Source organism: Anabas testudineus, chromosome 5 (assembly GCF_900324465.2).
Source record: "Anabas testudineus chromosome 5, fAnaTes1.2, whole genome shotgun sequence".
In the NCBI taxonomy this organism is placed as follows: domain Eukaryota; kingdom Metazoa; phylum Chordata; class Actinopteri; order Anabantiformes; family Anabantidae; genus Anabas; species Anabas testudineus.
In genome coordinates, this window is record NC_046614.1 from 8,178,887 (window position 1) to 8,201,189 (window position 22,303).

At 42.8% G+C, this 22,303-nt stretch overlaps 1 protein-coding gene across 1 annotated transcript; it reads left to right on the forward strand.

Moving 5' to 3' along the window:
• Window positions 1-8,793: 8,793 nt before the first annotated feature.
• pcsk1 (proprotein convertase subtilisin/kexin type 1) lies at window positions 8,794-22,223 on the forward strand. The gene is made up of 14 exons (XM_026346937.1): window positions 8,794-9,135; window positions 10,205-10,309; window positions 10,418-10,540; window positions 13,441-13,587; window positions 14,606-14,682; window positions 15,277-15,365; window positions 15,898-16,070; window positions 16,267-16,479; window positions 16,619-16,719; window positions 16,842-17,075; window positions 18,140-18,297; window positions 18,387-18,520; window positions 18,613-18,774; window positions 19,897-22,223. The coding sequence occupies exons 1-14, from the start codon at window positions 8,947-8,949 to the stop codon at window positions 20,314-20,316; spliced, it is 2,325 nt and encodes a 774-aa protein (XP_026202722.1). The 5' UTR covers window positions 8,794-8,946; the 3' UTR covers window positions 20,317-22,223.
• Window positions 22,224-22,303: the final 80 nt, after the last annotated feature.

Genomic DNA, 22,303 nt, shown 5'->3' on the forward strand with positions numbered 1-22,303 from the left:
TGTAAAGGGAAGTGATCCGACTGTGGCACCCACCTGGTGGGGCACCACATATGAGCAGCCTCTCAGGGAAACAGATACTGCTTTAACACACACACACACACACACACACAGACACACACACACGCCTAAGCCACCCAGAGTTTTATCTAAGGCAGTATCCGAGCCACTAATCAACCAGCACACACCCAGATTTGTGATGATATCCAGGCCTTGAGTACTACATAACTAGACATGCACATACACACTCCTCGTGTGCATGCAGCAATAAATGATCACTTGTGCAATGTCCTAGCCTGCCTAATTGCCAGTGGGAATAAAAGGAGGAGTCAGACTTTAGTTTTATATTGCATGTGTGTCAACAATCTGCCAAGACGAATAAGGCTGAGCTGCCAAACATTTCCTCTATTATACTTATCTAACCTCTTAAGGATGTTAGCAGGAAAAGATATTGATTAGACCCCAGGTTGTTTCAACTTATGGTCACTCGGTCAAAATATATATAGAATAGAAATCAGTCAACAGCTAAAGGCTGAGCCAAAGAAAAAATCCTGGAGCAAACAGAGGGGATTTCGTCATGATTGTGTGCATGAAATCATCCAGGGCAACAGCAAATAATCTGAAAAGCAAGAATGTAGGGAGTGTTTATCCAGCCCTGACAGATTTAAGACATGGGCGTATGCTCTCTGAAGCATCGCCTGTGCACCTGTGTGGGAAAAAGTTGTACCAATGTACCTTTAGAGGACCTTCTGCATGAAAAGCACTCATTAATGTATGTTGCTCCCTTCACCGTCCTGTCATTTAAAGGCAACGTGAGTGCAAAGTGCAATTTCCAGTCATCGCTATGCGGTTCATTTCACCTGTGACATGGGTGTATCGTGCAACCCACTGGGCAGGTCTCGGGTGCAGTGTGCAGACAATGAGGTCTTTGTGTGAGTCACTGTGATGGAATCATGCTGATTGCCGAGCCTTTCACTTCAGATTGTTTTAGCAGCAGCACACACCTCAGCGAAATATGAAAGTAATGCACTGTGCTGCTAATGCGTTTAAACCAGCCTGACATGAAACGCCTGTTTTGGCAGTGCCCAGGTCGACTGGTCGCGAGGTCGCCGAGGCCTGTCCCTTCATGGGCTGCATGTTCTGATGTTACGTGGATCCTTTTGTGAAGAGTTCGGCGCCCACGTTACACATCATCAGAGACCCAGAGCTTTAGGTGAACGAGTTTCGGCCGGTAGCGGTTTAGTAGGTTTAACAGTGAATGAACATGAGCCTGTACTGTACGTGTGCTCTCCTGTCACAGTGCTTCAGACAATATTTGCTCATCACCAGCTCACACACTGTCTCAACTACACTGTTTCATAGAGGTCTGCAGACGCCTACATCCACCTGCTGTAGCCAGAAAACAACTCACCAGCAAATACAGATTAATTTACACGTTTTAAAAACACAGCAGGAAATGCTGAATTGTTCAGAATTAGCAAATCCTGGAATAATAGTAGTAGCAGTGTTTCTGAAAAGTTGACTAAGAGCTACTAGTAAATCTAAATGTGTCTCCCGGTGAGGGAAAAGTGAGTGCGTGCTCAGGAATTTCTGAACAGACAAAAGGAGCTCTAGAGTCGGACTGAGGAGAAATGTGTCCCAACAGCTCTGTGAGTGTACACTGATTAAACAAAGGGCCACATTGCGCAAGGTCCGCGGTGAAGCACCACCGCAGGTTCACATGCACCGTTAAGATATTTGGGGAAAGGTAAAACAACACAGAGGAGCGAACGCAGAAAATAACTAGTTCCCCTGCAGACAAAACGCTCTCTTTGAAGTGATGCTGACAAGATCAAGTGTGGCAGCACTCAACAGACACAGACTCACTTTTCATTTCCTGCCATACGGCGATCCAGTGTTTCACCTCAAAATGATTCACACCCATCTACAGGAATGCAAGAGCGTTTCAAAACTGCTCGAGCGTCTCCTGCTTGTTCTTACTTTGAATCCCCGAACTCCAGAGGGAATTGTAGGCGTTTTGTTGCAAAATCAGGATGAACTGTCTAATAACTGCTTGAGAGAAAAACAGTTCGTAGCTGCTGTGTTTCACTCCTACACTTTTCATTTTGTCTGTTCAAAGTGACCTTCACTCGTCTTAATCTGTGCACACTAGCAGATTCTTCTTCCAGGTGTTAACTTGCATCTACGAGACAGTGGAAGAAGGTGAATTGGTAAGTTGCCGTAGCAGGATCCTGGTGTGGGATAAGAAGGTGAAGACTTACTCTGCTGCACATCAGTCAGAGAGGCAGTCGCTCTCTATGCTAAACACACACACACACACACACACACACACACACACACACACACACAAAGTGCAAAGCCTTTGAATGCTGAATGCGTTTTAGGCAAAAAAAAAAAAAATGCAATGGACAGGATGCAGTGAGCTCAACCCATTGTACTGGTGCACTATTCATCTAACATCCGAAGGAAAAAAAAAAAAAAAGTTTGTCCTTGTTGTGTTTTACACGTTTATCAAAGTCTAACTCTGCTCGATTCAACCATGATCTGTCCAATAACAAGTGTTTTATCATATCTAGGTATTTGTATCAGCAACAATAACATCGAGTCATTACAATCCACCTTATAATCTTGCAAAATGAAAACATTAGGTGCAGTCTGGGACGAATCCAAAACTGTGTGAACGGGTTTTTAAGCCTATCTCAGTTTAAACAATCACACACCCTCACATATAAATACCGTGTGTGACAGATGAGGACCAAAGCCCTTTCAATCAGTGAATCCAGTGCTTCTCAGCGTTTACGAGCTTTCAGCACTGCCCTGCAGACAAGTTGCGCTGGTTCCCTGCAGTAAAAACAGGTGCCAAGCTTGACTTAAGAGTTCCTTTAATGTATTGCCTTGAGGTGTCCAAGAAGAAAGAAGTGTACTCACACGACACCAGTACGCTGCATACGCCATGAGGGAGCTGGAGGAGAAAAGACCTGGCCTGGAAGAGAGGCTCGACGCTGCACTTGGCTCTGCTCTCCTCTCCTCTCCGTCAGCTCTTTCCCCTCATGCCTTCCCGATCGGCGGGTGCCACTCCCCGTGCGCGCAGCAGGTATTTATCTCACGAAGCTGTCTGCGTCCTATTCTGACTCAGTGAGATCACAGATCAGAGACTGTCTGTCTCCCTGCTCCTCGTGCGTAACCGAAGAACAACGAGGCACTGATCCGGACGCGCTACTAATTCACTCCCACCACACACACACACGCGCGCACACACATTTCCTAAGAAGGAACTTGTAAGAGAAGTTTTGTGCTTGTTCCCAGATAAACTGCGCTGTTGCTGCTGCTGCTGCTAGGGGGGTGTTGGCCAAATAGATATGATGCTTCTGGGCAGTGAGGCATAAAAAAAAAAAAAAAAAACCCGCAATGCACGATCACTGCAGCTTTCCACTCACTGGCAAAGACTGGTCATCGATTGGCCGATGACCAGCGATGGATGCGACACTTCCCAGATGGTTTTACTGCTTAAAAACCTAAAAACTGCTTAATTATCTTCCTGCCATCATGTTTTTTTCCCCCAGTGAGCTCCCTAAATGGCTGCTGCTGTGTTTGTGCATATGATTACAACTATGAACATGCTCCTAAGTTGCGCCACATGTTCTCTCCTCAGCCATAAAAGTGAAAACTTACCTCCTTTGCCTCCTTTGTGCTTTTGCTCTGACCGCGTTTCTTCTTATGTGGCATCTTTGAAACTCTTCCACTGGATGAAACTCTTCCACTTCCCTGCGCGCCTTCGCTGCTCTGCTGGAGAGAAGACTTAAGGACGAGGCTGATCCGCACCTTGGCGCAAAGTATAAGTTCGCCCCTCCCGCTGGAGAGAAACCTTCGAGGTTGATGCTCGATCAGAGTAGTTGGAACAGACAAAATGTGTGTGTGTGTGTGTGCGCAAGATGGAGTTGTGTTTAGAGAAGTATGAAGCAGCTTCCTCTGTGTGTGGTGTCGATGCAGTGGACGGACTGGTCCTCCCACACTGAGTGACAGTCATGTTGGATCACATGCGTCAGGCCGTTTGAATGCATCTGGAGACATATAAGTAATTCATCGGATTTAAAAAGTCGTGTTTTCTAAATGAAGGACTGATAGTCTGGACTTTTGGCTTGAACAGACACACCCCACACCACTGGGAAAGTTGAGTCAGAGCTGCTGATCTTTTTCCTCTCCCAGAGATGGAGCCCTTTAGGAAGCCAGGTGCTGCCCTCTAGTGGTGGAGGGTTTGGAGACTGTCTTATGTCAACACACAAAACCACAGCAGGCCTGAAAACACAGTGTGTGAGACGTGACATTGATTCTGTCTAATGTGAAATAGGATCTGATGACATCAAATGGCGTGGCACTAAAACGCTCCTTTCAGTTCACCACAGATAAACTCAATTGTGAATGAAACATGCCCGAAACTGGAAGGGCAGCTCGCCATGAGCGAGGGAAACAAGAATTCAGCTCTCTACCAAAGGATCCTAAATAAACACATCAGCTGTTCAATCTGTTGAAACTCTAGCACCACTGATAAAACCAGGATCCCATGTGAATGACTCAGAGTCTGGAACATTAGCAAACGAGCCAGTTGATGGCAATATGTTTTTACTTTGGTGATTTAGGCCTCAAACAAGCTTTGAACATCGAAATATGTAAAAGTAAAATATACATTTTGTTTGAAGATCGGAAACAGTTTAGTATGAAATACACATAGTAAACAGATGCTGGACGTGTTCTGTGAAAAACAGACTGCTCTCTGCTTAAGACTAAAATGCTCTCAATAATATCTGGAGCTTTGTTTTATCGTAATTCATTCATGCAGTACAACGTATTTAACCCTATTTGTGGAGTGACTCTGGTCTCCACCTTTATCTTCTTCTTCTGCCAATGCAAAGATAATTCTCACAACTAAAAACACACTTACTGCTGTAGATCCCCCTGATTTTGCATAAGGAACAGTGAACATGTCTTCCACAAGAAACTGTCAGGACAACAATTCCGAAGTTAATCACATGAAAAGCCAGAGAACTGACAGCGTCCATCTCTCTAGTGCCAATCAGCAACAAAGGCCATGTGACCTTCACGCGTCCTGATAACATCAATGAACGGTTACCTCCGTCTATCAAACGCAAAGAGACGAGAAATCTGTGCAGCACGCAGCATCTTCTGATAACAGCTGACATTTGTACGATGTTGTTGAATGAGTAAATAGGATTTACATTATTTCAAATGAGTTCATTGTAGTTCAGTGTGAGCCTGAGTTAATTTCTGCTCACAGCCGTTTGAACAGACGCAGCCATCTACTACTTTATCGAGCCACACTTTTTCATGGCTATACACAGTTTTCATTCTCTCTCTCAGCGTTTGTATTTCTAAAATCGTTTATCTCCTTTGTAAAATATTTTGTAAATATCTGTATCTGTTTCAGAAATTGAAATTAATAAAATCTATTATTTGTTTTCATTTGTCTAGTTTATTGATTCTATTTCATTCTTCTGTCGCCTTGTATGTTAAACATTTTAAATTTTACTTTTACAAATTTTTTATATTCTGTTGCTGCTTGGTTACACAAAATACACAAAATTGCATGTGTTGTATCTATAATGATGCCTATGATTTATGTGTACTTGTATACATGCAGAATGTTGGATTTATTTATATGTATTATAATATTATTTATACAATTCATGCTTGGCACGAATCAGAACTTTAAAAATTGTGGATCTGACACAGATCTTATATTTCATTACAAATACTGTCAGCTGTGAGTGGAGACTGACCTCACATTTGCTCTCTGATGACCACAATGACAGTGAAGATGACAAAAGGTGGGAGGGTTGTCGTGGCAACCACACATCCTTGTTCAGCGTCACAGGATGCAGATTTGACAGACCAGGTGAGTGACGTGAAAGGACTTCAGCCCCTGGCATTCAATGGTCGTATAAAGCTTGAAAATGATGTGTCCCATAATGTGTGAATTTAATATATTTTCAATATAATCTGAATAATTTCAATAAGAATTACTTGAACATTATACTTTAACTTTCAACAACTGTGAGAGTTACCCATACAATTGTTAAATAGCCCAAAATGTTGCTGATCCATAAATGCAAGGGAAAAGACCGTGAATAAGTGCTGCTGAAGTCTTCACATCTATTTGCCACGCTTCATTTATTTTTGTGTAAACGCTGCCTTTACCTGCGTCATCCTTCAGCTAGGAGCAGGACTTTCCTTCTCTGTCTCTGTCTGGAAAAATAATTAGCTGACGACATACGATTAGACCTTTGAGGTCATTTGATGAAATCTGCGACTGTGCGGCCGGTGGGTATCGCTTGTGTGCTTGTGGTGCGTGTGTTCTCTCAGTGGAATAAGTAAGAGTGCATGAGTGATCTCAGCCCAATATATCGAGAGCCAGTAAACACAGTTCACAGATAAAGAGATGGGAGGATCACAAAGATTCAGGTGCTCTGTGATGAAACTATGATCTATTGATACCACCTGTTCCCCAAGCTCATTTCTGTGACTCTTCAGCTGTGTGCCTCAGAGATTGGTCAGAGCAAACAGATGTTGCTAGGTAAGGGTGGATTATACTGAAAATCTGGAGCAGACCGGATTGCACAAGGCCAAATGTCCACAGGTATCAGTCGTTATCAATCCTGACAAGTTGAACTTGCAGCAGACATCAAGCTCGCACAATTTAGTTTGACAAACGTTGTACATCTGAATTCAACTGACAAGCCCCTTGAAATAATTGAGCTCTCACAGTTGTGTTTGTTTGCTCTTGATTTGTACAGTTTGTCCTCCGTCAGCTGAACCTACGCAGCCTCAGCCGAGAGGAGAAAATGACATCCACTCTTACAACACCTTTATCTCTGGATCATTGTGCACGCCTGTAATCAGAGCGCGCTGAGCCCCCGCTTCCATCAGTAAACAGCTTCAACAGCATCTGAGGTAGGCAATACCATTATCATAAATAACTCCACGCAAACACTGTTTGACAGAGCGTGAACACGACAGAGGTGGTGTCGTGGCTGATCTGTTAAGTGCAAAGCGTCTGTAACAGTGTTCATTCAGAAAACTGAACGATCAAAGAATGATCATCATAATCAGGGGTTGTGATCACTAATGGTCACTACTCATGTGTATTAATGTATGTGCCATGTGTCATGTGTGCATCAAATATATTAATTTGGTCCAATTTGCCTTTGAAAATTAAGTATTACGTTATTATTATTACACTGTGTTATCATCCTGTATAAATGCACATTTGTCAGTTTCATGTGATGCCAAATTGAAACAACAGACATTAGTCCAAGCAGACATTTGACTTGTAAAACAGGAAAAGAACTGAGCTCCGTCAGGTGTAGCTTTCACAAAACATCAAGCACGTAACTGAGGCAGCTAAATGGCATTCAGCCATTAATGTTTATTAGCTGGATAGTCCCAGCTGTGCCTTTTCATACGACCATTTTTCCATTCATTATTTATTCCTGTGCTTTTTCGACTGTCACATGTCAAAATGTAGAAAATTATTTGCATTTTTTTTTGGGCAAATAATAGTTAATAATCTCACCTGCATGTGGGTGTTTGGGTCATTTATGTGACAAAAAGAATAACGAGCACGACAATGACCACAATGAACAGCATCATGTCATGACAATGGACAGAGCCACTGCAGATGTTGTCCCTGTTCATCAGTCCGGGTGTGAACACAAAAGCCAGTTGTCATAACAAAGCTTAAACAGCACCGTCTCATCGAGAGAAGGAGAAGCTTTGTTTCTACAGCACATTTAGGTACATCTGTGTAGACTTTCTATTATAACATTTCCATGATTTCCCACTTTATGCTTCTGAACAACTTTAAATAGAATTCAAATGATGGTAACTGGTTCCCCTAAAATATTTGGTTAATAAATGTATAAGAAGCAAATGATGTGATATATATTATTTGAAATACCAATCAGTAGGAATAATGAGGAATAAGGTAAAGGTAAAGCGTTGCTCCCTCTCCACCAGTTACAGGATTAAACCCTGCTCACATATTAACGCACCAGTTGTAACAATCCAATTATGAAGTCTAACAATGAAGCTCTGCTTTATTTCTGGGGCAAATCACATTGACATAAGAATGCTGCCTTCGCTGCTGTGTGTTATAACCAGTCTCCTCCCCTCACATCCCTGCGCTTGGTTTCAGTTTCCTCTCATCTCCGGATGTGAATGTGCGGCGTGAGCAGCGGAGCTGTCCGCGGTGCTGAAACGACTGTCAGCGCCCCCCCACCACCACCACCACCCTCCTCCTCCTCCTCTTTCTGCTGCTGACGTGACCACAGTCTGGGGACTGGGGGGCGAGGGGGGTGGTGGTGGTGGTGGGGGGACACAGAGAGATGTGTTATCGATCGAGAAGCAACAATCCTCTGTGGTGGGAGGCAGCGACGTTACACAGACGATCCCACGCGGATGAACAGTGAACTGTTGAAGGACGCCGCACATCACAGTGATAATAAGCATCCATCCAGGGTTTATTGGATTGTTGTGTTTCTTGTCAGTGTCTCCTCCTCCGCCGGGGACAGTGGGATATTTTTAGTCGGATCTCCCCCCTCCCCTTTAGACTTTCTCCCTCTGGGGACTTGAACTCACATCTTACCTAAGGTAGACGCCAATCTGACGTCAGAGCACCCGTAATTTGACGTGTGAACTCTACACACACACACACACACACACACACGCAGCAGCAGCCCTCCCCATCACCAGTATTTCCTCTCCTTGGCGGACCAGCAGCGCTCAGTTTCGCCTTCCCTCCATCACACGACCAGCTGTTTTCTCCAGCAGTCAACGGGAAGCGAGGAGACTTCTTTATCCCAGTTTTCTCGGGGAGCTCTCGAAGCTGCTTGTGTACAGATATTTTTTTCTCATCTGGTTGAATTTCATCTGGAGATGGAAGTGAGATGTCGTCCAGCGGTGATGTGCTGTGTCTTTGCCGTCCTCTGCTCCGTGGTGCCGCGCTCGCTGGAGTCTTCCTTGAGGGACAGACAGTACCTGAACGAGTGGGCAGTGGAGATCCCCGGAGGACTGTCAGCTGCGCAGGGGATAGCCAGAGAGCTGGGCTACCAAGTGGTGCGACAGGTAGGTACCAACGCCCCGGAGCACATCACCGCCTCAACCTGTGCTGCACGGTTACCACAGCTTGAGAAACCTCTCATCCAGAGAGGACCACTGACACGAACCGTGAGATGCTCGTTAAGCCTGCAGCCCTCAGTGCGAGCTGTGGGCTGTGTTGTAACAGCAGAGCAGGTAATAGCCGGATCAGTTAGTCTGCTTTGAATGATGAGGCCATTAGACAGGAAGCTCATTGCTTTTTATTATAGCCCAAAAGCACACAGCGCATTTTCAGCACACTGCTAAATTAAAGCAGAGGGCTTTAATCAATCCATGACTCACTGTTTACACACTTCTGATAAGCCATTACTGCGGACGCGGGTTTTCATTTCCCTCGTTCAGTGCAGCCCTATCGTTGCCACTATTTCAGACTGACTGCTGCCCATCTTCTCCAGTACAAACACATTAGACCTCGTTTGAATTGTGGAGCCAGTTCATTAATTCCAGTCAGACCTGCGGCTCTGAACAGCTCAGTCAATGATTAACTGAGCTCTCAGGTGTCATGGATACTGGGACGTGCTGGATCCAGTCTACATCCACTGTGGCAAACCAGTGAGATTCAAATGTAGTTTTTTAATGTTATGATGTGTGTGGTTCATCACATCAATTAGTAGAATTAAAGTAGAATTATTAAATAATGTGGTTTTTCTATTGGTCATCTAGATATAAGCAGACATGTGGGTTCTGTAAATTATGCTTTGTTTGTTTACAGCTGAAGCTAATAGAATAAATGTAAATGTGCGTCTGCTAGTAATCTGATTTCTAACTATTTAACCTGCCATTCAGTTGTTGTACTGCACAGCAACACAGATACATGAAAGAGCACGATATGGGCTGTAACACCAGCGGGGTGTTTTAAATTATTTACTGTCTGAGTGATGAAACTGTCGTCTTTGTTGCTCCATCCAAAACTGAATTCCTGTGCCTTTTGCGAGAGATAATGATGTTTCTTGACCTGCACAACAGGCCTCAGCGAGCAGATGGCTGGTACTGTGTCATTTCCTATCAAACAGTCAGCCTGTCTTCCTCTCTGCAGATTGGGGCCCTGGAAGACCATTTCTTGTTCAAACACCGCAATCATCCTCGCAGGATGAAACGAAGTGCCGAACACACCACCAGGCAGCTGTCGGAGGATGATCGGGTGAGTGGCGGCGTTCAGTTGTTAGCTCCTTCTGATGCGTGCAAGATCGTCTCTTCTCGTTTTAAAGCACAGAATAAACCGATTGTCATCGCCTGACTCTGTGTGTAGGTTTTGTGGGCAGAGCAGCAGTACGAGAAACGTCGCAGCAAGAGAGCGTCCCTCAGGGAGTGCAGGGACTGCCCAGCAGACAAGCTGTTTGATGATCCCATGTGGAACCAGCAGTGGTACCTGGTGAGTCCTCAGTAGTTCTCAAACATCACACACAAAACAAACAGTTCAGCTTTGCTTCCTCAGCCCTGCTTTTGGAAACGCACACGCAATTCAACAAGTAGCTCCCAGCGCCCCATAAAGCACAGATCGGAGTTGATATCCAGTCTGCTGCTCATATGTCGTGTACTTTGTGCCTGGTTGAGTCTTCTGTTTGTATCCTGCTGGTCTGTTCTCCCCTGAGGTGTACTGAAGTCCTGAGTGCTGGGCAGCTCTACACTACTTTTAATGTCCTTCTCTCAGGCCCTTCGTGCTCATGGCCGCTGGTCGTTGCGTGTAACTTGAAGCAATGCAAAAATAAGAAACAAAAAATATTGTTGCATTACCACCCTCCCAAAAATGATGACAGTGAAACAATAGCTTGCTATCAAGCAGTTCTAGCCAAAAGAGCCATTTGCTTAATTGGTAACACAGTCTGTGAGGAGACGAGAGGGATGGAGAGATTATAATCCAACAAGATGGAGTACAGTAGAGTACCACCATTAAGTCCCAATTTATTCTGAATGGGATGTTTTAGCCCATTGAGGCTAAGTAGTAGCAGACAAGAACACACACAGCTGTGCTACCAGATCCATTACTAACAACCTTTATAAAGAGCAAAGGTTTCTCACTAGTTTCTCACTTTGGGTGACATCTTTGATGATTTTGATGCTTGAGCTCAGAGTGAATTGAACCTCTGTCAGAGTGATTACAACACATATGAGGAGACAGCAGTGTTTGGATATGTTTGGCTGTATCAAACCAGATCAGACCCCCAAATGCACTTAAACTATTTTATAATTATTATATAATCAACGTGGAAATTATTATTATTATTATCTGTGCTAATTAAAATATTTAACTCTGTAAAACCCAATTAAATAGTACATTTCCATTGTGATCTCAAAAGGATAAAAGAGACTAAACACGGACATTTTCAAATGTAAAATTACATACATTGTTATTCCATTATCAAAATGGCTGCAGATTACTCTCCTGTTGTGTTTCCATCAATGGTGACCATTCCTTTTATCTGTAAAGCAAGCAAGTGAAAATGGTTTTCTTTTATTCCTGACAAAGAGGTAGTAAAATATTAATTATAAATTATATTATTATGTTCATTTGTAGATAATAAGATGTGTACCCTTATACTAGCATTTTACATCACTGGGATTAATAGAACAATCAGGTCGACCTGACTGGTTATTAAACGGATTAGGAAAAGTCAGTGAATCACCTTTAGCTCAATCACCTTCAGTTGTTTGTTCCTGCTTTACCAGAAAAAGAGGAAGTGTATGTAAAAGTACATGTGTTGCATCAGTGTTTGTGTGTGCATTAGAGCGAGCGAGAAAGAGGGGAGAAGAGATGGACACATCCTCTCAGCTACCACTTCTCCTCACCTGCACTAACCCAACATGAGTCACACGCTTGTGGGAATAAGAAAACAAATTGAGATGAATCATTTTTGCCAACGAGAAACTATGACCCTAATGGAATTGGCCATAAAGTACCACTTAGTGTATTTCCACATGAGCCTATGGCTGTGTCGCCGCAATCATGATTCACTCGCTTCAACCTTTCAGAGAGGACAAAGCCACACGGGAATAAGTAAAACAGAGGGAGATAAAAAGATTTCAGGTTTTTCAGTAATTTCAAATGAAAAAAACACTGGAAGAGAGTGATGCTGGCAAGCCTAATGATCATTTGGACAAAAGCTAATCTAATGACAGGGGGGCGGGCCTGGGCCCGAGAACAGGATGAGTGTCTTTACCTATCAAGAGTGGGTGACTGCCTGATAATTTAATCAGAGGGTGAGTCATACTTGTAGCTTCAGATTCCTTCTGCATACATGGCTGTGTGTGTGTGTGTGTGTGTGTGTATCCATTTCAGTGCCAGTGTCAGGTTGTATTAACTGTGCATCGGGGGATCTCACTCTCTGTGTCTACTGTGTGTGTTTGCTATGTACCATAAAAACGTTTGCATGACAGACCACCGTCAGCTCCCTCGGCTGCTACTCAACAAGTAGGTTATTTGCTGTTACACCAAAACAAACACGTTTAAGCGCATTGTTGTTAGAACTGGCTGTGTGAAAGTTGGAACATCTGCTGTGTATTTACATTGAGATTCGTCTGTTCACTGTCTGCTGGAGCTGATGCTGTCCCGTGTAAAAGAAGGGTAAAGGATAAAGACATTCGAGTGAGTGGAAAAAGGATTCAAAGTGGAGCCAAGGAGTGATAAAAAAAGAAAAAAAAAAAGCGATACATCACAGGGATGAGTCACATCTTGTGGTGTGGCGTTCTGCAGTGTCTGTGCATAATGAGCAAACAGCAAAGTGAGTCCTTTTTTTACTCTTAGCTGTCTCCCGCTCTGAATCATACAAGCAGGCAGGCATTGGCCCTGCTCACTCTTCCCCACTGCCTACTGATTTTTCATTTAAAACAGGCCCAGAGCCCCCCACACTGTGTAATATATAGTCTCAGAGATGGATTTCAAAATAATCCAACAGGGGAATTGAATGTGAGGCGAGCCAGAAGAACTGTGGGTTGAAATGTAGCAATGCCTCTGGGTACCTCTGGGTACTGCAAGGCATCTTGAGGGATAACACAAGAGCCTGTATTATTATGACCCTCTGGCAGCACTCTGCCTACAAGTGGCTATACAGTAGGTAGGAGTGGACTGAAGCCCTGACAATGGAAAAGCCAACAATCCAGTAATGAATTTTCGTAAAGGTCAGCGGAAGAACAAGCCGACTTAGTAAGCTAGACTTCTCTCCTTTGGCTGACCTTTTTAACATACAAGATCACTCTTAAAGATCCCAAGTGATCATTTCCATGCAATTCAGTCTGATAGACGTGTCATTTTGCAATTCTGTCCCTATCTTCCAGCAAGACACGCGGACGTCGTCCTCGCTGCCGAAGCTGGATCTGCATGTGATCCCCGTGTGGCAGAAAGGCATCACAGGGAAAGGAGTGGTCATCACCGTTCTAGATGATGGGCTGGAGTGGAACCACACAGACATCTACTCCAACTACGTAAGACACCGTTACCATGGAGACAGCCTCCGTAGTCCGGGTCTGCCGTTGTCATAGCAATGCTGCTGGTGACACCTTTCAAGGCAGTTCATAAAGACAGTAATAAATCTTCTACATGATGAAGTCTTCCGTTAAAGAGTTTTCAGGTTTTTAATCTGCAGCTGCAAAATTGAGCATTTTGCTCTAATAGTGGTTTTGATGTGTGTGATTTCTGAGTACGCTCCTTTGATTGTGCAAAATTTGGAAATATTTCTAATTCTTCAAAAATTTCTTTACAATCTGCATGTTGATGCTGATAATTAAAAGCCAATGAAAGCAAGGATGGCTGAATGGAGCTTGATGAGGTTTCAGGCTGGCGTAGTTCCTCCTAAAAGACAAACTCCGAAAAGCAACATCTGTGGTTTGGAGAGCGAGCCGTCACTGCCTCGCTAGTGAATGAGACTGAAAGAGAGGGATTGAGGGAGGGAGAGAAAGAAATGGTGTATGACAACAGGGCTGATGGAAACAACTCCCACTGTAATTAGGTTAACGCTGATTAATCAAAGACGCTTAATCAACTGAGACGCTCATCCTTCACAAACGAGGCATACGAGCGGCATATTTTCAAAATTAATAGCAGTAATTTTAAAATGACACACACAGGCATCTGATTTAAATCAGATATTACAGCTGTTGCAGAGACAGATTTTTAATAAGTACATCATCTTTGTGTTGGAATGAAAAAAAAAAGGCTTAAAGGGACCCAGTTTTGCATTTATCTCTGCAGTATGTCAACACACAACACATCCCTCAGGCCTAAACAGCATTTTCAAGTAATCTGAATGTTTCAACAGATAGCTCCTGACAAGCACTTCTTCAGTCTTTAATGTGAGTTTCTCTATGTTGTCGCATGACTCTCTCCTCTCATGTGTCTCCATGACAGCGGATGGGCCCTGACGGATTGTCACTCGTGTACATTGACGTCATCCCATGTCATCAAAAGAGATGTCTGATCATTTTCTGTCTGTTCTTTTTGAAGGATGCAGCAGCCAGCTATGATTTCAACGACAACGACCCGGACCCCTTCCCCAGATACGACTCTACTAATGAAAACAAGTACGTTAACCATTAGGATTTGACCGTGTGAGACAGACAACTTGACCTTTAATACAAATCTGCCAATTTGTTGGCAAATTTGCTATTGAAGACTATTTAATCTGTTTTTGTGAGAATGTGCCTTAAATATTTTGGTGTTTAGCATGGGTTATTACATGGTGCATGTTGTTCTAATAACACACAGAGGAGGCAAGAAATTACCAAGAAAAAATGCTGCTTTACTTCTTAAATGTTTCTCAGACCATACTAAAAGTTAATGATTGAACCTCTGCTAGCTGCCTTACACACACACACACACACACACACACACACACACACACACACACACACACAGACACAGACACACACTTCTCTCTGCACTTGGTTGTTACTGCCCAGACTATTAGAGGACCTCCATGTTGCACAAATGACATCACCATCAATACTTTCTGCAAATAATATATCCAAACAGTAAAGTGACCTCTTGTATCTGGTTTTGCATCCTCTGAAGTTATGAGGTCATGTAAAATTATTCATAATAGCCCCTCGAGAAACACAGTGCAGTATGATCCTGCCTAAAAATGTGTGTACATTCAATATTACATTTGTTCTTAGGCATGGGACCAGGTGTGCTGGGGAGATTGCTATGCAGGCAGACAACAATAAATGTGGTGTTGGAGTGGCGTATAACTCAAAAGTTGGAGGTAAGAGTTCCTACACGTGCCTGCACATGCTATCACACTGCACTATTTTGTAGTTCTGGTTGTTGGTGTTGCTGTGTACAGTTTAAAATAATATAAAAAAGTATAAATTAAATCAGTGTGTGCTACAAATAGTGTATTCTGAAGGTCTTTGTTTTGGCAGTAATAAATTATAGACTAAACAGGAACAGGGTGCACAAGAACACAGAGCACTTGTTGTTGGCACTTTAGATACCTTGACTGCACATCCCTAGATTTTTATCAACCTTATTTGCAGCCAAATACTGATTTTTACCAAGTGGTTGCGTAATGTCACTCTCCAAAATTACAGAGGGCCAATCCACCTAAACAATGGATTGCATATTAAGGCTGTTGCATATGAGAGCCTGGGGTGGCAGCTGGTTCTTGTGCCCCATAAGTCTCTGAGTCTCCTTCCCTTTAATGCTTTTTTACTTAGATCCAAGGCATAGCCATAAAATCTCTGCATATACATCAGCAGTTTGAAAACCAGTGCTAAAATTCTCCCTCTGTTCAGGCATCCGTATGTTGGATGGAATTGTGACTGATGCCATTGAGGCCAGCTCTATTGCATTCAATCCAAACCACGTGGACATCTACAGTGCCAGTTGGGGACCCAATGATGATGGCAAGACAGTGGAGGGCCCTGGTCGCTTGGCTCAGAAGGCATTTGAATACGGTATCCAGAAGGTAAATGATCGCTGGTGAGATGTCAGACTGAGTTGCTGTTATCTGTTATCTGTATCAGATGAAATGCAGACAATATAGGTGCTCCTCTACTCTGAATAAAGAATAAAGATGTGAAAAACGTGGCCAGTCAAAAGATTTGTTTAGTTTTGTTTAGTTTTTTTACATTAAAAAAAAAACGTTTTCATACTATCCGCAGGGCCGTGGTGGGAAAGGTTCAATCTTTGTCTGGGCGTCAGGCAACGGCGGCCGCCAGGGCGATAACTGTGACTGTGACGGCTACACAGACAGCATTTACACCATCTCAATCAGCAGTGCCTCCCAGCAGGGCCTGTCCCCGTGGTACGCTGAGAAGTGCTCCTCTACTCTGGCCACAGCGTACAGCAGTGGAGACTACACTGACCAGAGGATTGTTAGTAACTGGGCTTATTCCTTTAGATTATTCTTTTATGTTAGGCTTGATCTTCTCATGTTATGCTATAGATGTTACATATTACATCATGTCCTTTAATTGTGATTTTGTTGGCATGTCATCTGAATATTTCTTTCAGACGAGTGCTGATCTACACAATGAGTGCACTCAGACTCACACTGGAACATCAGCCTCTGCCCCGCTGGCTGCTGGAATATTTGCCCTGGCACTGGAACAAAAGTATGCAATACTGGAAATGACCTGCTTAGAATTTACATACAGTATAATGCCATCTGACATGTCCATATCAATATCATTCATTTCTCCCTGCTCTGCATCCTTGTCTATTTTCCGTCCCTCAGTCCAGATCTAACTTGGAGAGACCTGCAGCACATTGTGGTCTGGACCTCAGAGTTTGATCCTTTGGCCAATAACCCAGGCTGGAAGAGGAACGGAGCAGGACTGATGGTCAACAGCCGTTTTGGCTTTGGCCTTCTCAATGCCAAAGCCCTGGTGGACCTCGCTGACCCGGCCACTTGGAAGCATGTGCCTGAAAAGAAGTTGTGCATTGTCAGGGATGATTCTTTCCAGCCCAGGTATGGGAATGTCTCACAGCTTTTGTGCTGTAAGTGATTTAATCAAAACATTATTTCTGTAGCTTTTAGAGCTTCACACACAAAATAATAAACGCTGTGGTCTACACATTTCCAAATTTTCACTAAGAGGGAGAGAGTTACATTTGCTATTGTCCTGAAATTTAGTGTCCAACAAAACAAACAGATCAAACCATCTGTGTTATTAAAGACACATCTGTTGCTTTTTTTCTGAGTGGAGTCAGGACAATGACAAATCTTAAGCCTGGTGGGACATTATGTGCCATCATAATGAATCAAATTGAATTAAAAGGATTTTTTTTATGATGACAGCTGTGATAAGGAAAATTTGAGGTCAATCGGCCACTTGTAACAATTGTGGATAATTACTAATTGCTAAACAATAGGATTAAAGATCCAGATGCAAATCTGCCAACAGACAGAAAGTCAGAGGAGGCTTTTCTCCCTCTGTTGTCTCACCAGATGTTTTGTTTGCACTCCTATTTGGATTAACGTAGCCCAAAAGCTCAGCTTTTAGAATTTGTCTTTGAAACAACCTTTTGACATTACATTGTACTTTTGACAGCAGCCAGTTAACCGTCTTACTTTAAGTGTGCATTTTGGTTTGGATTATGAGACCCAATGGCACCAACACCCAGTTTCCCCATTACCTTGCTACAACTCTGTTTAATCCTGAGGATTTGGCTCTACATTTCCGCCAGTGCTTAGTGGTCTACCACCCCCTCCTGCTTTATGCCAGCTTGAACATGGAAATCCTTTCATTCATGTGTGGGAGAGATGGGGATTAACTATTTTTGCAAATGAATGACCAAAGGCAGCCAAATCTGCCTATGCATGCACATGATGTGCTGAATATTTTCCAAACTTGAGAGCGCCAATTGAACTTTCACACAATAATACGTTATGGGTGCAGGTTGCTGCTGTTGGCCAAACTTAAATACAGTAAGAAAACATCAGGGAACTAAAGTGCAGCACATATGATAGACTTCTGTTGTCATGGAGAGCTGTTTGCATCTCATTCCCTGCTATTTTAATTTATCCCACAGGGAGCTGAAAGCCGCAGGGGAGATCACTATAGAGATTCCAACCAAAGCCTGTGCAGGCCAGGACAATGCAGTCCACTCACTGGAGCATGTGCAGGTGGAGGCCAGCATTGAATACACCAGGAGAGGAGACCTGCACATCACACTCACCTCCCCAGCTGGTTAGAGAAATGCACACACACACACAAGTGCACATTTGAGTGAAAGGACAAACCTCTTAACTGATGTGTGTCTTTGGATTTTCCCACAGGCACAAATACAGTGCTGCTTGCTGAGAGAGAAAGGGACACGTCATCTAATGGCTTTAGAAACTGGGACTTTATGTCTGTCCATACATGGGGAGAAGATCCAGCCGGCACGTGGACACTGAAGATTACAGACACAGTAAGTTACACATGTGTTTGGAGCTGTAGCATCGAATTTAGTAGGCAAAAATACTAAAGAGCTGAGTTTCAATAAACACTACTCCTTCACAGTCGGGCCGTATGCAGAACGAGGGTCGGATTTTGAACTGGAAGTTGATTCTACATGGAACGTCAGAGAAACCAGAGCACATGAAGAAACCCAGAGTGTATACTCCTTATAACGCTGTGCAGAATGACAGGCGTGGTGTGGAGCATATGGATGACATGATGGAGGTCAGTGTGCTGCAGCAGAATTCAATATTATAGGCAAATAGCTTTAATGTGCTTTGAACATTACAGGTGGATGAGTGAGGGCATTAGGTCCATGACATCCTAGGTTGACTGAACTCACTAACAACACAACGTAAAGCTAACTGAATGACAGAGCTGACACAATCAGGGTATAAACTGACCCTATTTTTTCTTGTACGACTTCCCCAGTGCTACATATCGACAGAAGCCTCAAGAGAAATGTTACAGACATGTCTGTAACAAATTATTAGTACAGTGGAAACAGCGACCAAATGTCCTTCTTACACAATCTTACAAATGTATTATGTCACAGAGAGATTTGGGATGAAAATGACAATGCAATCTGTTTGAACGGCTCCAAGACTGAGTACATTTATTGGATTATGGACAATATATTACAAAGACAGAGCAGTGGTGGTATTTGCACAGTGAAAAAAATGTGTATTGTTTTGGATTCTCTAATCCACCACATTGGATTAAAAATGAAACAATGACTATGAGCTTAAAGCAGTTTAATAGTTCAACATTTAGGGAACTACACATATTCACCTTCTTGGCAAGAAGTAGATGAGACGATTGATACCGCTCTGTGCACAATCTGTGCATCACTCCTTCCAAAAATGTACAAAAAGCATTGCCCTCTGTTTATAGTCTTTATGCTAAGCTAAGAGGCGCGGTTACCAGTGGTCCTCCAGAGCCACAGTCCGGCTTGTTTTCAGCCAATCAAAAGCCGTACGTACTTGGATGGTTGGAAAACAAGCCGGACTGGGGCTCTTGAGGACCAGAGTTGGCCATCACTGGACTGCTGGCTCCAGTTACATATTGAATGAACACTTATGAGAGTGGTAGCAGTCATCTCCAACACTTGCCATTTTTATTCTTGCAGTGTTAGTAAGGTGCCAGAATACAGTGACAGTCAATGGCCTAGTATCTGAGGTCTTGATTGATATATAGATTTTACCATACTGTAAGACATAGTTTCTCTTGGAATCAAATCAAATGGGACACTAGTTGTCATCTCTGTTTAAATGCAGACTCTGAGGATCATTTCTGTTTCAGTGTGTCTGACAAACATGTTTCTACTCTGCTTCCCTCCTGACACAGGAGCCTACACAGGCCCGTCCACCTCAGAAGACAGAAATAGCTCAAGCCTCATCACCCTCCAACCCTGAGAAGGAACTTAAAAAGCCTTTGAAGTCACCCTCCCCTTCCCTGGCCTTGCTGCGTCTCCTGCAGACAGCCTTCAACAGGCAGAGCCCAATCCTGCAGCAGCCCCATGCCGCAGACAGGTCCTCCTCCACCTGGAGGAAGCCGCAGCCAGACAGAAGCCTCTCTCCTCCTGCTACAAGACTCCCCCCTCAGATGCTGTACCAGGCTCTGGATATGATCAACAAATACCAGGGCCCTGAGGACAGTTTCTACAGTGACTACAGCGATGGCTTCTACAGCACCAAGCCATACAGGCACAGAGATGACCGACTGCTGCAGGCCCTGTTTGAAATGCTAAATGCTGACAACAAGTGAAGGCCTGAAGGAGAGGAGAGGAGAGGAGAGGAGAGGAGAGGAGAGGAGAGGAGAGGAGAGGAGAGGAGAGGAGAGGAGAGGAGAGGAGAGGAGAGGAGAGAAAGATGTAGAATAAAGGAAATATGTGTGGTTATGTGTTGGTTAGGGAGCAGAGGAACAAGGCAAAGAAAGAGAGAAAGCAGAAGAATAGGATCAGGCACTGGAGGACTGGAGGCAACAAGAAGAAATAAAAGGAAATAAAACTCTTCCACTCAGTTTTATTTTCCCCCAAAATGCTGCACATCTGATCTGTTTACCTTCATTTACCGATTAACCATTAATCCGATAATTAGTTCATTATGTCGTGTGAAATTTCCACAGTCCACAGTCATTTAAAACACATTGAGAGCCTCTCTGCTACAAACTTTATCTCCATGTCGTGAAAGTGAAAAGCATTTACATCGTAAGAAAAGGAGGCCTTGTCTCCTTTTTATTGCTGCCTGCTCAAGCATGCCACCTTTAGAATATTAGTTTTGTATTAGTATCTATGTATTACCTATATATTAAACAAAGACAATGATTGTAATATGGTTATCAAAACACATCTAAACTCTTCACTTTCAAATACCCAGTTCTTTTCAAATATATTTTACACTACAATAAATCACTGTAGAGGACAAATTGATCCTCAAAAAAAAAACAAAAAAACACTGACATGAAGTCCTTAAATTAGAGTCAGCACACATTCAAAATGATTTCAATTGATCATTCACTATTTCAAGTTTTAAACTGAACTTGGCAACAAAAGATTTATTCTCAGGGTTTTAACAAAGCTCAAGAGAGTAACAGAGTTGTATTCTGGACTCTTTAAAGTATTAAGAGAAATATATTTAGTGTGAAAGATTAGTGAGCTCGGCAGGTGAGACATTGTTGTTGTATCAAAATACTATTGAGAAGCAGAAATTTAAAATAAAATACTTGACTCTGGTAATAACCAAGGACAAAAAGAGCACTGGAAAGTCTTTGAGTTGGAGTAGCGATACATTTCAAAGAAAAAAATCACAGATTGATCTTCTTGTGCAATTTGTTTAATTTTGTATAAGTACAATGCTGCATTAAATGAAATATTTTTCTAAGAATACTCATAGTTTATGAAAAAATATATATACAGTATCAAACCCTTGCACAGTTTTGTTTCGCGTGGCACAGTTCACACAGTAACTGCAAAGTTAGTGTAGTTCTCCTAACTACCAATGAACACTGCCAAAACCTTTGCTGTCAAAAAGCTTCTGTGGACGCAGTGCTCGTGCAAATGGCTAACATGTTGTTTGTTCATCATCTGTACTATGCCAGTCACTAATCTGCCAACAGTTTCTTGAATCCTAAACAGATTTTTATTTTTTATTTATTTATTTTATTTTTTTTTTGCATTAACATTTGTAACTGAGTCCCTTCTGTGGTATTATTTAGTTGGTATTAATTGACTTATCACACTCAAGAAGATGACTACAAACTCTGTAGAACAGGGGCTCTGCAACCTTCAAGCCCATTCATCTTGAACGCCTTAATATATCCTGTAATAAATGTCCATACTAAACTATATCACCTGATGTGGATCATTATGCTAGTCTAAGTGTTTATGGCATGAATAATTATGACGCCTCTATGCAGAGTCTCTATCCTCCAGCTTGGAACTGCCTGCCCTGCTTCTCTGCCAGCAAGGTGACAGGAAAAAGAAGACATTCGGGACAACACTTTACATGCACCCTGTAATTTATTCATTCTTTAGTCTAGCCCGTGCTGTTTCCCTTATGGTTTTTGTTTTTGACTGACGCTTCAGTCCAGACTTGTTTACACAAACCAACATTATTTTGCAATTTCTGTATCGATGTACAAAAAAATAATAATAAGATTTATCGTAATAAACTGCAAAGTGACCTTTTGAGTCTGTTTGAGTCTCTGGGAGTTAACATCAACTATGGCTTTCGTGGTAAAAAAGAAAAAACTA

What these genes read in the sequence shown, in the direction of transcription:
- pcsk1 (XM_026346937.1), top strand. Translation starts at nt 8,947, where the DNA reads ATGGAAGTGAGATGTCGTCCAGCGGTGATGTGCTGTGTCTTTGCCGTC. An exon ending in GTATAACTCAAAAGTTGGAG is followed by an intron (nt 15,366 to 15,897) that starts GTAAGAGTTCCT and finishes CCCTCTGTTCAG; the next exon opens with GCATCCGTATGTTGGATGGA. An exon ending in CACACTCACCTCCCCAGCTG is followed by an intron (nt 18,298 to 18,386) that starts GTTAGAGAAATG and finishes ATTTTCCCACAG; the next exon opens with GCACAAATACAGTGCTGCTT.